This window comes from Phoxinus phoxinus (genome assembly GCF_949152265.1).
Source record: "Phoxinus phoxinus genome assembly, chromosome: 1".
Taxonomy (NCBI): Eukaryota; Metazoa; Chordata; class Actinopteri; order Cypriniformes; family Leuciscidae; genus Phoxinus; species Phoxinus phoxinus.
Window position 1 is genome coordinate 50,155,094 of NC_136876.1, and position 14,965 is coordinate 50,170,058.

The following is a 14,965-nucleotide window of genomic DNA, read 5'->3' on the forward strand; positions in this document are numbered from 1 at the left end:
AATCCCAGTCAGCGGAAGACTGCACACATGCGTCTCCTCCCCGAAATAACCTTACAACGCCTAGTTTTACTATGCATATCCTCATCTGCATATCATTTGCATATGATATATATACGTATAGGAACTATTGTGATTCTCTTTTAGTTTATCTTTTCTGCTCAGATGATTCTGTCATGTTTAGTTTGAGTTTCTCCAGATCTAATTTTAAATAAACTGACCTGGAAAAATAAACATAGCTAATAAGCATTTTTTTTATTTAATATTCTGATTTAAAATTATAATAGCATTTTTTAAAAACATAATTCAGATGTAGTCACATATATAAGTATTTAAAGACGTACTATATTAGTAACACTATTTTACAGTCATTGTTACACGTGTAACAGGTATTAATTATAACTTGTGTTTTATTTTAAATTCACACAAAATCCAAATTTGTTCGCTACATATGTATGTATAAAAACATTTATTTGTTATGTCTTTATGAGTTTTGCGTTCGTCGCAGTTGTGACGTCATTGGCGCGTTGCGCGCTCTCGCTTCAGTCCGCGGGAGGTCTGAGCGGAGCGAGGTATGTATTCTGTGCACTCCTGTTCAAAAGAGTGTCATAAGTGAAAATAATCACTAATTAAGTGATCGATTTCGTTAAAATGGAAATGAGTATGCACAAGTATGTGATCATCCCTCTTAAAGCTGTTTTTCCTGCATAAGTGAAAGTTTAACCGAGTGAATGCAGTATCACGTTGTGTTGTATGCTAGTGTGAAAGTTGGCCTGTGAAGCGTGTCTACTGATATCTTTTCTATGTTCAAATGTTTGACAGGAGAAGGCTGATTAAACATGCACTACACTGAATGCAACAAATAATTACTGCATTTTCAACTCATGCAGGTATGGTTATAAATTGTTTTTATGATTTATTTGTTACATGTGTTCAACCAAATTGGTTCTATAAAATGCTGGAATGTGGGTGATTTAAAGATGTATATTTTACAGTTTGGTTAGTGTCCATGTATATTTAGAGATATATTGTATTATTTCACTGACCGTTGATACATCTGATGTGATATGAATTATTACTATTTTCTTTATATTCTTTATTACTGTAAATTGTGCATTGTGAGCTCGCTTGAGTCCGCGGGAGGTCTGAGCGGAGCGAGGAGAATTGCTGATTAAACATGCACTACACTGAATGCAACAAATAATTACTGCATTTTCAACTCATGCAGATAAAGAACCTCTGAACCAGCAATTGGACTCCAGTTTTTATTCACAACACAACACAACACAACGCAGAGAGATAGCCGAGTCGTAGTAGCAGAGACGTGCGAGCCCGAACCGGCTACACACGTTACATGTATTTACTGCAGTAATAACTATAAATGACCCATAACCCTACAGTAGGAACATGTACTTTATATTACTCAGCACTTAAATATAGAATTACACACTGAAATAAAGTGTTTTTTTCTTTGACTCTGTGACAAATAATGAATAATTATATAGATAATAGACTCATGAATTTTCCTGTTCAACAGTTCTTCTGTATTAGATTCAATCCAAACTCTCTTGTGATGAAGATTCATAAAGTATTCAGTCAAAACTGGACATTAAGAAGCAAACGTGTAAAAACAGTGAAACTCAGGGTGACAAACGTTTATCATGAATGACAATAACAGTCAAAGATCAACAACTGAAGAAACATGTTCAGACGGACACAGAACAAGCGATTATTGACCATAAACTACAATAACATGATTAAACTGTAATAAAACATGTGAATTAACAGTGAAATACTGGAGGTGACAGAAGATTCATGTTCATCTACAGTTATCTCTATGATTATACACATCATGTGTTATTCATCTCTCATTATTGATTATAATAATCCTTCGAGATCCAGCAGTGTTTTAATCAGATCATCTGAAGGGTTTAATAACACATTGTGCACAAATAAAGTGTGTGTGTGTGTGTGTGTGTGTGTGTGTGTCAATCAGTGTGTTTGTTGTGTAATGTGACACAGAGACACTGAAGAGTTAACACTATAAACACCAAATCCAGCACAGAGGGGTTCAGTGAATGTGTGTGTGAATGTGTGTAAGCGTGTGAGTGTGTGTGTGTCAGAGACGCTGTAGAAGGACAGAGTGCCGGCCGACACGTCCACAAACACTCTTGCTCTCTTACAGGATCCTGGACCAGCAGAAACATCAGTGGACTTACTATTGTGACGGACAGAGAGTGTGAGATCAGAGCAGATCAGACTCCAGGACTTCTCATTACATCCAAACTCACAGTCACGACTCATTCCTCCTTTCCTCCTGATTCCTTTATATGACACTGAGATCTCAACATCATATCCACTCCATTCACACTCCCAGTAACAGCGTCCAGTCAGACTCTCTCCACACAGAACCTGACGACACTCAAATCTCTCTGGATGATCAGGATACGACTGACTCTCATACACACACGTCACCTTTCTGTTCTCCTCAGACAGAGCGAGGAGAGTGTTTGCTGTGTTTGGATCCAGTGTGAGATCAACGGCATCTGAACACAAGAACACACATTACAACAGCAACATTTACAACAACACACACTACAACTGTGTTTGAGGACTTACATCTGTGTAGTCCTGGTGTAATCATGAACTCTCCTCCGTGATCCACACTAGAACACACACACACACACACACACGTCATATTTCATATTAATAAATTCGAGATTTTCTTATTTTCTTTTTCTTAGTAAGAATTTCTCAGTTGAATTCACTTCCTTTTCTTACACACACACACACACACACACACACACACACACACACACACACACACACACACACACACGCACACTCTCTCTCTCACACACACACACACACACAAACACACACACTCTCTCTCTCTCTCTCTCTCACACACACACAAACGCACACACACACACACACACTCTCTCTCTCTCACACACACACACGCACACACACACTCACTCTCTCTCTCTCACACACACACCACTCACTCTCTCTCTCTCACACACACCACTCTCTCTCTCTCTCTCTCTCTCTCACACACGTACACACACTCACTCTCTCTCGCTCTCTCACACACACTCACTCACCACTCTCTCTCTCTCTCTCTCACACACACACTCACTCTCTCTCTCTCTCACACACACACCACTCACTCTCTCTCTCTCACACACACCACTCTCTCTCTCTCTCACACACGTACACACACTCACTCTCTCTCGCTCTCTCACACACACTCACTCACCACTCTCTCTCTCTCTCTCTCACACACACACTCACTCTCTCTCTCTCTCACACACACACTCACTCAATTCAATTCAAATTAGCTTTATTAGCATGACTTGTACAGTATTGCCAAAGCATTGGCCATTACATAGGCAATGAACAAATAATCAATAAAATTAATCAGTAAACAAATGCATGAATACATTTATACAAAACAATAAAATAAAATAAAAATCAATCAATCAAAATATACAATTATTTATCCATCTGAGGTTCCACTGGTTGTCCTCAATTCATGGCATGAAAAGACATATTTTGCAGCAAGTATCTCACATCTGGGCATTTCTCCCAGTACATATGGGAGTTTCTGTGTGTCTGATATGGATTCGAATTCAGGGTATATTTGGGAAATGTTTGCAAAGTGTTTTTGTCTTAGTGTATTATATTTGGGGCATGATGTTAGAAAGTGCAGCTCTGTCTCGACCTGTGCCCTGTCACACTGGGAGCAGAGTCTCTCCTCCAGTGGGAGCCAGCTCTGTCTGTGGCGACCCTTCTCTATGGCCAGGCTGTGTTCACTCAGTCTGTATGTTGTCAACATTTTTCTTAGTTTAGGGCATTTTATTGTTCTCAGGTAATTTGCCAGTGTGAATTCTCTTTTTAGGGTCAGATAACATTGTACTTTACTTTGTGTTTTTGTCGTTTCTTTCCAGTATTCAATATATTTTTCTTTCTGCTTGTTGATAATGTGGTTTGGTCTGCTTGCGCTGGCGTTGCTGTCCTGAGGCTGCTGGGTACTTGTCACTGCAGAGAGCCTCAGGACCAGCTGGCTGAGGGGACTCTTCTCTGGCTTCAGCTCCTGGTGTGTTAGGGCTCTGTGACGATATGTCTGGGGGTTAACTGATTTTAAGTGATTGTAAAATTTAATTGATCTTTTTTGTATTTTTGGGGGTATTGGCCGAGCTCTGCTCTGCACAGGTTATTTGGTGTTTTTCTCTGCACCTGTAGGATGCTCTTACAGAACTCGGTATGGAAAGATTCTATGATTGTTTTGTCCCATTTGTCAAATTTATCATTAAGTTTTGGCCCCCAAATTTCACTACCATATAGAATTATTGGTTCTAGTACAAATTGGAAAATTTTTAGCCAGATTTCAATTGGAATATAGATTTTAATGTTTCTTTTTATTGCATAGAAAGCTCTCCTTGCTTTGTCCCTCAGATCTTTCACAGCCATGTTGAGGTTCCCTGTGTATGTAATGTTGAGGCCGAGGTAAGTGTAGTTTTTTGTGTGTTGTAATTTAGTGGTGTCTAAATAGAAATTGTGTGTAACCTGATTTCTGTATTGTTTCTGAAAGATCATTATCTTAGTCTTCACTGTGCTTACTGTCAGGGCCCAGGTCTGGCAGAATCTCTGCAGGAGGTTAAGGTGCTGCTGCAAGCCTTCTTTAGTAGGGGAGAGCAACACTAAGTCGTCTGCATACAGCAGAGCTCTGATCTCGGTGTTGTTCAGGATGAGGCCAGGTGCCGTGGAACTCTCTAACTGGTTTGCTAATTCATTGATATATAGATTGAAGAGAATTGGACTGAGATTGCACCCCTGCCTTACTCCCCGGCCCTGGGAGAAGAACGCTGTTTGTTTGTTTCCAATCTTTATGGCGCATTCACTTTTTTGTATACATGGTCTTAATCAAATCATATGTTTTTCCTCCAATGCCACTTTCAAGTAGTCTATAGAAGAGGCCCTCGTGCCAGATGGAATCAAAGGCTTTTTGGAAGTCAACAAAACAGGCATATACCTTTCTTTTCTTAATGTTCAATTCTTGATCAATTAGAGTCTGGAGTGTAAATATATGGTCCGTTGTGCGGCAATTTGGCAAAAAACCAATTTGGGATTTATGCAGAATATTGTGGTCATCAAGAAAGTTGACAAGTCGTTTATTAATGATGTTGCAGAATATTTTCCCCAGGTTACTGGATACACATATTCCTCTGTAGTTATTTGGGTCATATTTATCTCCGGATTTATGAATTGGGGTTATTAAACCTTTGTTCCAGATGTCTGGAAAAGTTCCAGTTGATAGAATAGTATTAAATAGTTTTAGTATAGCCAGTCTGATTTTATGATCTGAGTATTTGATCATTTCGTTGAGGATTCCATCTACACCACAAGCCTTTTTGGTAACACTTTATAATAACTGCACGCTATTAATCATTAGTTAAGCATTAGTAAACAGTTAATTCATCATTTATAAAGCATTCATATACATTAAAAAGCAGTTTATAAATACGGCTACAAATGCTTTATTCTTGATTTATAAGCATATCTATTTGTAATTTCTAAATGAAGTATAGCATTATTTACAAACCAGTAATTTAGGAGTTGTCAGTGATTCATAAGATCACTTAGAAAGTGTAAGTAAATGTAGTAAATTCATGTAGTTATAAAGCATTTAGTAGTGGTCAGTTAACTATTTTGTGAGCTAATCTAAAGTGAGGACTATTCATGGCTTGTAAAGCATTTACAAAGGAGATTTAAAGGCTCATTTGTCTTCTAAACAGAAAAAATAAACAAACACAACACAGTAATACAGAACATAGAAATATTAACAGCCTTTAAATCTCCTTTGTAAATGCTTTACAGTTCATGAATAGTCCTCACTTTAGATGAGCAACAATATGATGAGTCAACAATAGTTAACTGACCACTACTAAATGCTTTATAACTACATGAATTAACCATGAATTACAGTAGAAATTCATGTTAATAAAGCATTTATTAACACACTAAGTAACTATTAATATACGCCTGAATAATAGGATGTATGAATGTACATTTAAATAGTTTATTAATCATTTACTTATACTTTCTAAGTAATATTATGAACCACTGACAACTCTTAAATAACTGGTTTGTAAATAATGCAGTACTTAATTTAGAAATGATAAATTGATCATTAATAACATATGAAAATATGATTATTAAACACATTATAGATATGCTTTTAAATCAAGAATAAAGCATTTTTAACTGTATTTATAAACTGCTTATTATTGTCTATTAATGCTTTATAAATGATGAATTAACTGTTTACTAATGCTTAACTAATGATTAATAGTGTGCAGTTATTATAAAGTGTTACCGCCTTTTTTCCTTTCAGGGACTGGACGACTTCTGTTAATTCTTGTTCTGTTACAGGGTAATCTAGACGGTTTTGGTTGTTTTTTATCACCGCCTCCAGAGTTTTCCATTTTGTGAGTATCTTGTACTGATCATCATTTTTTGTAATATTACTGTATAATTTACTAAAGTGATTAATCCAAGTATTTCCATCTTGAATCGCCAATTCATCCTGCTGGGTTTTGTTTAGGTTGTTCCATTTCTCCCAGAACTGGTTGGACTCTAAAGATTCCTCAATTTCACAGAGTTGCTTTTTGTTGTGTTGTTCTTTTTTAGTTTTTAGGGTGTATTTGTATTGTTTCAAAGTGGCCTCATATTTACAGCGTATATTGTGGTTATCTGGGTCCCTATGCTTTTCATTTGATAATTTCCTTAAAGTTTTCCTTAGGTTTTTGCAGTCAGTGTCAAACCAGTTGTTACTGTTCATTTGTTGAAGTTTTGGTCTGGAGGCTTTCAAATTAGATAAAGAAGCCAAATTATGAAATATTGAATTGATTTTGTCCACAGCTGAATTTACACCTGAATTATTCTGGGGAAATGTTTCATTTATAAATAAATGAGTTAAATTATATATGTTTTGATTTTCTCACTCTCTCTCGCTCTCTCACACACCTCTCTCTCTCTCACACACACCACTCTCTCTCTCTCTCTCTCTCTCTCTCTCTCACACACACACTCACTCTCTCTCTCTCTCTCTCACACACACACTCAACACTCTCGCTATCTCTCTCTCTCTCACACACACACACTCACCACTCTCTCTCTCTCTCTCACACACACACTCACCACTCTCTCTCTCTCTCACACACACACACTCACCACTCTCTCTCTCTCTCTCTCACACACACACTCACCTCTCTCTCACACACACTCACCACTCTCTCTCTCACACACACACACTCACCACTCTCTCTCTCTCTCTCTCTCTCACACACACACTCTCTCTCGCACTCTCTCACACACTCAACACTCTCGCTATCTCTCTCTCTCTCACACACACACACTCACCACTCTCTCTCTCACACACACTCACCACTCTCTCTCTCTCTCTCTCTCTCACACACACACACACTCACCTCTCTCTCTCTCTCTCACACACACTCACCACTCTCTCTCTCTCTCTCTCTCTCTCACACACACACACTCACCTCTCTCTCACACACTCACCACTCTCTCTCTCACACACACACACACTCACCACTCTCTCTCTCTCTCTCTCACACACACACTTACCACTCTCTCTCTCTCTCTCACACACACACACTCACCTCTCTCTCACACACTCACCACTCTCTCTCTCACACACACACTCACCACTCTCTCTCTCTCTCTCACACACACACCACTCTCTCTCTCTCTCTCTCTCACACACACACCCCTTTCTCTCTCTCACACACACACACTCACCACTCTCTCTCTCTCTCTCACACACACACCCCTTTCTCTCTCTCACACACACACACTCACCACTCTCTCTCTCTCTCTCACACACACACACACACACACACACAAATCTTACTTGACAACAACAGTATCAATATTTTAACAAATATAAAATAACCTTTAATAATGTATAATGACGACACACGTAAAGCTTTTTTGAACTTTTTACACACGAGAAGCGCGGTCGCCGCGACGCTCAAGCGGTTGACATGGTAACGAACAACACCTGTGGTTGCCATGGTAACGAACAACACCAGCTTGTAAAGGTGAATGAATATATCCTGTATCTGAGACTAAATCACTTAATATTGAGAAACAGAATATTGTGTTATTAAACAGCAGCTGCTCTTCTTCTCTTCTCTTATTCTCTTCTTCTTATTCTCTTATTTTCTCTTCTCTTCTTATTCACTTCTTCTCTTCTCTCTTTCTCTTCTTCACTTCTCTTATTCTCTTCTTCTTTCTTATTTTCCCTTCCCTCTTCTCTTCTTATTCACTTCTTCTCTTCTCTATTTCTCTCTTCTTCTCTTCTCTTCTCTCTTTTATTTATTATGAATAAAATTTTTGAATATAAAATATTTAGATATTATAAATTGATTGATTAAGTAAAACTGTAACATGAGATTGAAAAATAATTCAACAAAACTTTAATTAGTATAATTACACCTATGAGTCATATTTAATATTAATAATTCAAGATTTTCTTATTTTCTTTTTCTTAGTAATAATTTCTCAGTTGAATTCACTTCCTTTTCTTACACACACACACACACACACACACACACACACACACACACACACACACACACACACACACACACACACACACACACACACACACACACACACACACACACACACACACTCTCTCTCTCTCTCTCTCTCTCTCACTCACACACACACAACGTGTTTTATACTGTACAAATCATATATTGCACTAAACATAAAAATGCAGAATGTTTTCTGTGATGGGTATGTTTTCAAATAAGCATCTTTTTTATTATTAAAACAGTTTGTAGTACACACACACACACACACACACACACACACACACACACACACACACACACACACACACACACACACACACACTAGTAGGTCTACATATAACAATGAACGCTTGTTGTGGGACTTGTATAGATTAATTTAGATGTACAATTTCTTTCCTATGAACCCTGTTTATGTTATTTCCATTTATATTCTTACAACTGTAATTGATCAACAAATATCACGAAAGGAAAGTTCAGAGAGACATTACATCATTTGACGTGAAGGACTTTCCAGGGATGAGGAACAGAATGATGAAAGAAAAGACTAATATACCAAGAGTGAAGTATGAGTACATTTACATTTACATTTAATAAAGGGTCATGAAACCCCACAACACATTTTTTTGGAGATGTGAACAGATATGTACAGGCTGCACATCACTGGAAACACTAAAAGCACTCATAAATGTGATCAGTAAGTGGACATTTTGTTCTTCCGGGTTGAAAAGCAAAGTGGAAGCAACGTCAGGGAATGTGAGGTAGAAGCGCCGTCGGAGTGTGACCGGCTTTAGCACGATTCTACATCAGAAGTTTCTGAGCTAATCTCTGGATTTATTGATGAGAAAGAGCTCGTTCAATCCAATCACTGCAATCACTGTATTACGCATGAGATCGCATCACAGCGGAGAATTAAAACATGCGGCGCACGCATGACAGCGATGAGTTCAACAACACTCGTAACTCCAATAATATAGTTCATATACAGACCGGAGCAAGCGTTTCAAGTTTACCTTTTGAGCCCGACGGCATCGTCCACGACGCCACACGACTCCTCCGATAAATATTTATATTATTTTATGAAAATTTGATCGATTTTCTTACCGTTTTTTGCAACAGAAAGCTAACGAGCTAGCCGTCACGGGGGTGTCTTTGGTGTCTTTCTAGCCTTTACAGAAGGTTTTCTATTCAGCCTGGAACTTGTGCGTCCTTTCAGAGTGTTTCAGCAATAAATCCAAACGCTTATATCCAAGTTTTATCCACTTGATGTCCATAATTTATACATTTTCTGTCATTTTTGCCGCTAGCTCGATGCTAGCTGCCATTTTGGATATCACGTGATGCTTTGCGTGAGGTTGTTGACCAATGACAGGCTGATCCGTCGTCCACGTTGGTGTGCGTCATTACGCATGAACCAAGGCTGATATTGTAGAGAGAGGCCCTGTCCCAAATGGCACACTCCGGACTTGTGGACTTCCTCAGAGTCCACACTTTGGTCACGTCATGTAGTGCAGACTTATAGGGCCCTTGGCACGAGTCCACATTGAGAGGTATTTTTGGGACAGACTCGATCGCCACGCCGGAAATAGGAAGATGGTCCGGTTGTTGTTTAAATATTATATTTCTACATTTACATATGATTCAGTAAAGCCCTGACATTCGGTTATATTTATTTAATGAATCATGAATGAATTTATGTTTATATTTATGTTTGAGACATCAACCATTGGTTGATGATCATAATGTTTGTATAAACTGTAGGTAATAACTGGTAAAAATGTACACATAGGTCATAAAAACCATAATGATATTTACACTTAAATATTTTCTTCTCATCCATGGTAACGTGAGCGAAAGCTCCTCCCATTTGTTGTCTGATTGGCCTTTCGCAAATTCGCAAGGATTCCTGGGTAGTTAAAGTGCGTGAAGCCTGCATCTATACGGGCTTCGCTGAAGACCGCTTGAAGGGTACAAAGGCGGCGCTGCTGAGCACACGCTTTCAGAGCGTTAAAATTATGAATGGGACGGTCTACGGACTCGTAGACTCAGCGAGCAATTTAAGTCCACGAGACCGAAAGTCTACATCAAGTGCGCCATTTGGGACAGGGCCAGAGAGAGAGAGAGAGAGAGACGCATGGCACAGTGGTTTCGAGGGGAGAGAGAGAGAGAGAGAGAGAGAGAGACGCACAGAGAGACGCGAGTTTTGAAGAATACACAGAGAATAATGATCGAGAATAATTGAGGCTTGGCATCAGTGAATTTCATGAGGCCCAAAACGCCTGGACTTCTTTTGAAAAAATGTAAATAGTTTTGGTTCTGTTCAAGTTATAATGTTTATTCCTGTGCTCCAGGACTCCAAAGACATGAACAAACTGTTTCCGAGGAAATTTGCTTAGCCTATATTTATTTGTGTGTGATTTCAATAAATGTTTGAGTGATTCAATTTCCGTTTTATTTTTTCATTTGTCTTTGTGGTCCCATAACTTATTTTACATTCAGGTGACATCAATGCAACACAAATATGCTGAAAGTTCAATTTGTCCTGAAAAAAAAGAGGTGTGTCAATTGTCTGTGCACAAAAGGGTTGATGTTTAACAAGCTTTTTTAGTAAATGACACCAGACGGAAAATTAATTTTAAAAATACCCTTAGGTCTTTGAGGGTTATGGACATATTTTATATACTCTAGTGCTCTAAACATGAACCAGCATCATGTATGCACACGTGACTTCTTCAAATGAAATATAATGTGCAAATAAGGACACTGATGCAGCCGTACGTCTGATCATGAACACGATGGATTATTCTGATACACCGAAGACAATGATGAAGACCGACAATTCAAAGAGCAATGGACAAAAACTATGACTTTATTATTTCTGTTAACCCTCTGGGGTCTGAGGGGTTTTCTGGGTCCTGGAGGTGTTCTGACATGCTCTGATATTTGCGCTTATTTCTGTTACTTGTGATATTTTCATGGCTAAAGTCTTATTACACTGTGTTCAGCACAAACTCTGCTTCAATAATATGTCAGCAGCATGCATGTAAAAGTTTGTAGTTTTGAGATAACATTTATGCGTGGTTTGTGAAAATGACAACAACAAAAAGTCACTGAAATAAGGTCAGAAACCCAAACTGATTATTTCTTCACAAGACTTTTGAAAATTGTATCACGTAGCCTAGAATATTTGCTCCAAAACTATGGGAAAATCACCTTGACTACTCATTCAGATAAGACAATATCCATCCATCCATCCATCTTCTTCCGCTTATCCGGGGCCGGGTCGCGGGGGCAGCAGTCTAAGCAGAGATGCCCAGACTTCCCTTTCCCTAGCCACTTCCTCTAGCTCTTCCGGGGGGACACCGAGGCGTTCCCAGGCCAGCCGGGAGACATAGTCTCTCCAGCGTGTCCTAGGTCTTCCCCGGGGTCTTCTCCCGGTGGGACGTGCCCGGAACACCTTCCCGGGAAGGCGTCCAGGAGGCATCCGGAACAGATGCCCGAGCCACCTCAGCTGACCCCTCTCGATGTGGAGGAGCAGCGGCTCTACTCTGAGCTCCTCCCGAGTGACCGAGCTCCTCACCCTATCTCTAAGGGATCGCCCAGCCACCCTGCGGAGAAAGCTCATTTCGGCCGCCTGTATCCGGGATCTTGTCCTTTCGGTCATGACCCAAAGCTCATGACCATAGGTGAGAGTAGGAACGTAGATTGACCGGTAAAACCGGTATATTGATAAGACAATATATTGATTTAAAATTTGTAAGACATGTCTTGTGTAAGAAAGCTTTACGCGAGTAGGCGTAAACCACCCATGAATATTGAGTGTTTCACACCTGAGAAAGACAAAGACCCTCCCATAATGGCCCTATTAGGAGCTCTCAGGGCCTATGAGGAACTTTGAATCTCTTTGTTCAGGCTTGCATTTGATGGGCCATTGGGGGAGTGTCTGTCACACCCTGGGTCTGAATCTCATTAATATTGATGGGCAATTACCACTCCCACGCATAAACCTCTTCTGACAAAAAAACTGTCTTACAAAGTTTAAATCAATGTATTGTTTTATGTGAACGACTAGGCAGGATGTTTCTCACATCATTTTGAAGCCAGAACTCAAAGCGACAAAATCCATTAGTCAAAAGTCTTGGGAACACATATTTAGTATGCGTTTTGTGGTCTCATTTCAGCAACTTTCTTTTTTTTTCTTTTTTTTTATAACCATGCATAAACATTCTCTTAAAAATATAAACATGTACATACATGTTGCTCACATATTATGGTAGCCCCGTTTGTGCTATATAGAGTGAATTTACACCTTTTCCATTAACATGTTCATTAACATGTTTATAAATAACTGAAAAAAGCAACCCTGACAAATGTCAGGGCATTTCAAAACATCCCAAGGGCCCCAAAAACACCTTGGTCCCCAGAGGGTTAAATGAGTTGAAAATGTTCAAAAAGAACTGATACGCACACTGAAAACATTTCAACAAGTTTTATATTTGGAAATCAACAAACAACAAATTAAATTAGCAACTCTATGCACTTTATTTTAAGCATACACATTAAATGATATGACCGTCGTCAATAGCAACGCATTATAACACAGCGCACATCTCTTCTATCACCACGGACATTTTATTACAAATCTATTATAAATGAGTTCAGTGGATAATTCAGCAGCAAATGTTATTATAGTGGAAAAAATTTTTTTGTTTGTAACAAATAAAAGGTAAAATGTTCCACATTGCTCTTTGTATTGTTATAAAATACATTAATGAAAAACAAATAAATGTATTTACATTTAAAATAAATGTATTTTCATTTTATAGTATATGTATAGCGCAGATTTTTCATGAGGCAACAACATTTGATAAATGGGACAGAACAAGAAATTAGAAATTAGACCATTAATAGTCCAAATCCCTCATTGGGGCAAAAGTATTATAGTCTACTATGAAAGGCTTCAATATAGAGCACCAGAGTGGCTTATGCACATCCCGTGTGTAGAATGATGTGCTTGAAGCAACATGGAGTCATTGAAAAGTTCAGAAAACAAGGGAAAGAGAAAATATATTGATGGTTAGTGCATATATGCAACAGTTTGCATATTGAGCCTTCTCTTTTAAAGGTCCCATGACATGAAAATTTCCGAGCCTCTGAAGAAACAATTGGTTAATTTTATTTTCTCTGGAAATGCGGCGACATAACTTCCTAAAGTTTTGTATGGTCCAAACATTTTACAGACGACTGTTTCCTCAACTTGGGCCAATACAGAGCTGGCCTCGATGAACGTCTAAAAATAAATCGATCGAGCTACCAAGCAACAATTTCTGATGTGTAATTGTTCAGATAGGTAATCTTTCTCTCAGAATCGTTTAATCGTTTATGCTTCAGTAAATCAAGCCAGTGACTAAAAGATCAACTTCACATCGTTTCTCCTAGTAGGATGAAAATGATCTTATTTAAACTGTGATTAAATTATACAGAAAGCGATCACAGAACAATCCCTTTCCAGGTTTATCTGGACATTTGCCAAAACTCGTTATGAAATCAATGACGTTTTACAATGTACAACAAAGCTCTTACTGTATTTACATCGTGTTTGCATTGTTATTTGGTGAAAGCATTAGTGAGAGTGCAGAAACTGCGTCTGTCATCTGCTTATCACTGCAACCTTTCATGTGATGGGAATAGATTCGTTAATCTCGATAGCTGTAATAGTAAAAACATATCATAGCTGTAATAGTAAAAACGTATAATAGCTGTAATAGTAAAAACATATCATAGCTGTAATAGTAAAAACGTATAATATCTGTAATAATAGTAAAAGTATTCGAGAGAGTTCCACATGTAATGTTGGCTATTTCCTATGCAAACATGTCAGCCAATCACAGCAGTGGGCGTTTACACTGAAGTCTCACACAGACACGCCCCTTCAAACCAGAGCATGTGAGCGGAGTGGAGCGGAGTGGAGCGGGAGCGAGCGGGCGGATCTTGGACAGAGCGCAGAGCGGCATTTTTAAAAGGACGGAGCGTCGCCCTATTTCCTGCTCAAATTTCACTCCGCTCACACAACGAGTCCAACACGATCTCATGAAAGTGTGTATCTATACCACAAATGTTATTTCTCGTACTATTTATACGGCAAAAATGGTCATATGCACGCAAAAACTATTTTTGGCGTATAAATGGCACGAGAAATAACATTCGTCCTTAGATATGCACTTTCATGAGATCGGGCTGACGAGTCTGAAGCATGCTCAGTCAAGCCTGACCCAGAATCATCGCATGAGTCTGAATCCTCAGACATTGTCCAAACCTGTGGTCTTGAAAGTGAACTCAAA

At 38.8% G+C, this 14,965-nt stretch overlaps 1 protein-coding gene across 3 annotated transcripts in view; it reads right to left on the minus strand.

Moving 5' to 3' along the window:
• LOC307003563 (NLR family CARD domain-containing protein 3-like) overlaps window positions 1-14,965 on the minus strand; it is a 59,134-nt gene continuing 44,169 nt past the window's right edge. The window contains exons 8-10 of one of the 3 annotated variants that reach the window (XM_079622166.1): window positions 2,617-2,663; window positions 2,473-2,543; window positions 2-2,215 (exon numbers count right to left, since the gene is read on the minus strand). In XM_079622166.1, coding sequence (XP_079478292.1) covers window positions 2,213-2,215; window positions 2,473-2,543; window positions 2,617-2,663 — 121 coding nt within the window. In that variant the 3' untranslated portion in view covers window positions 2-2,212. Of the gene's footprint in view, window positions 2,544-2,616; window positions 2,664-14,965 lie in introns of all 3 variants that reach the window. The other 2 variants (XM_079622165.1, XM_079622164.1) reach the window with 2 other exon arrangements.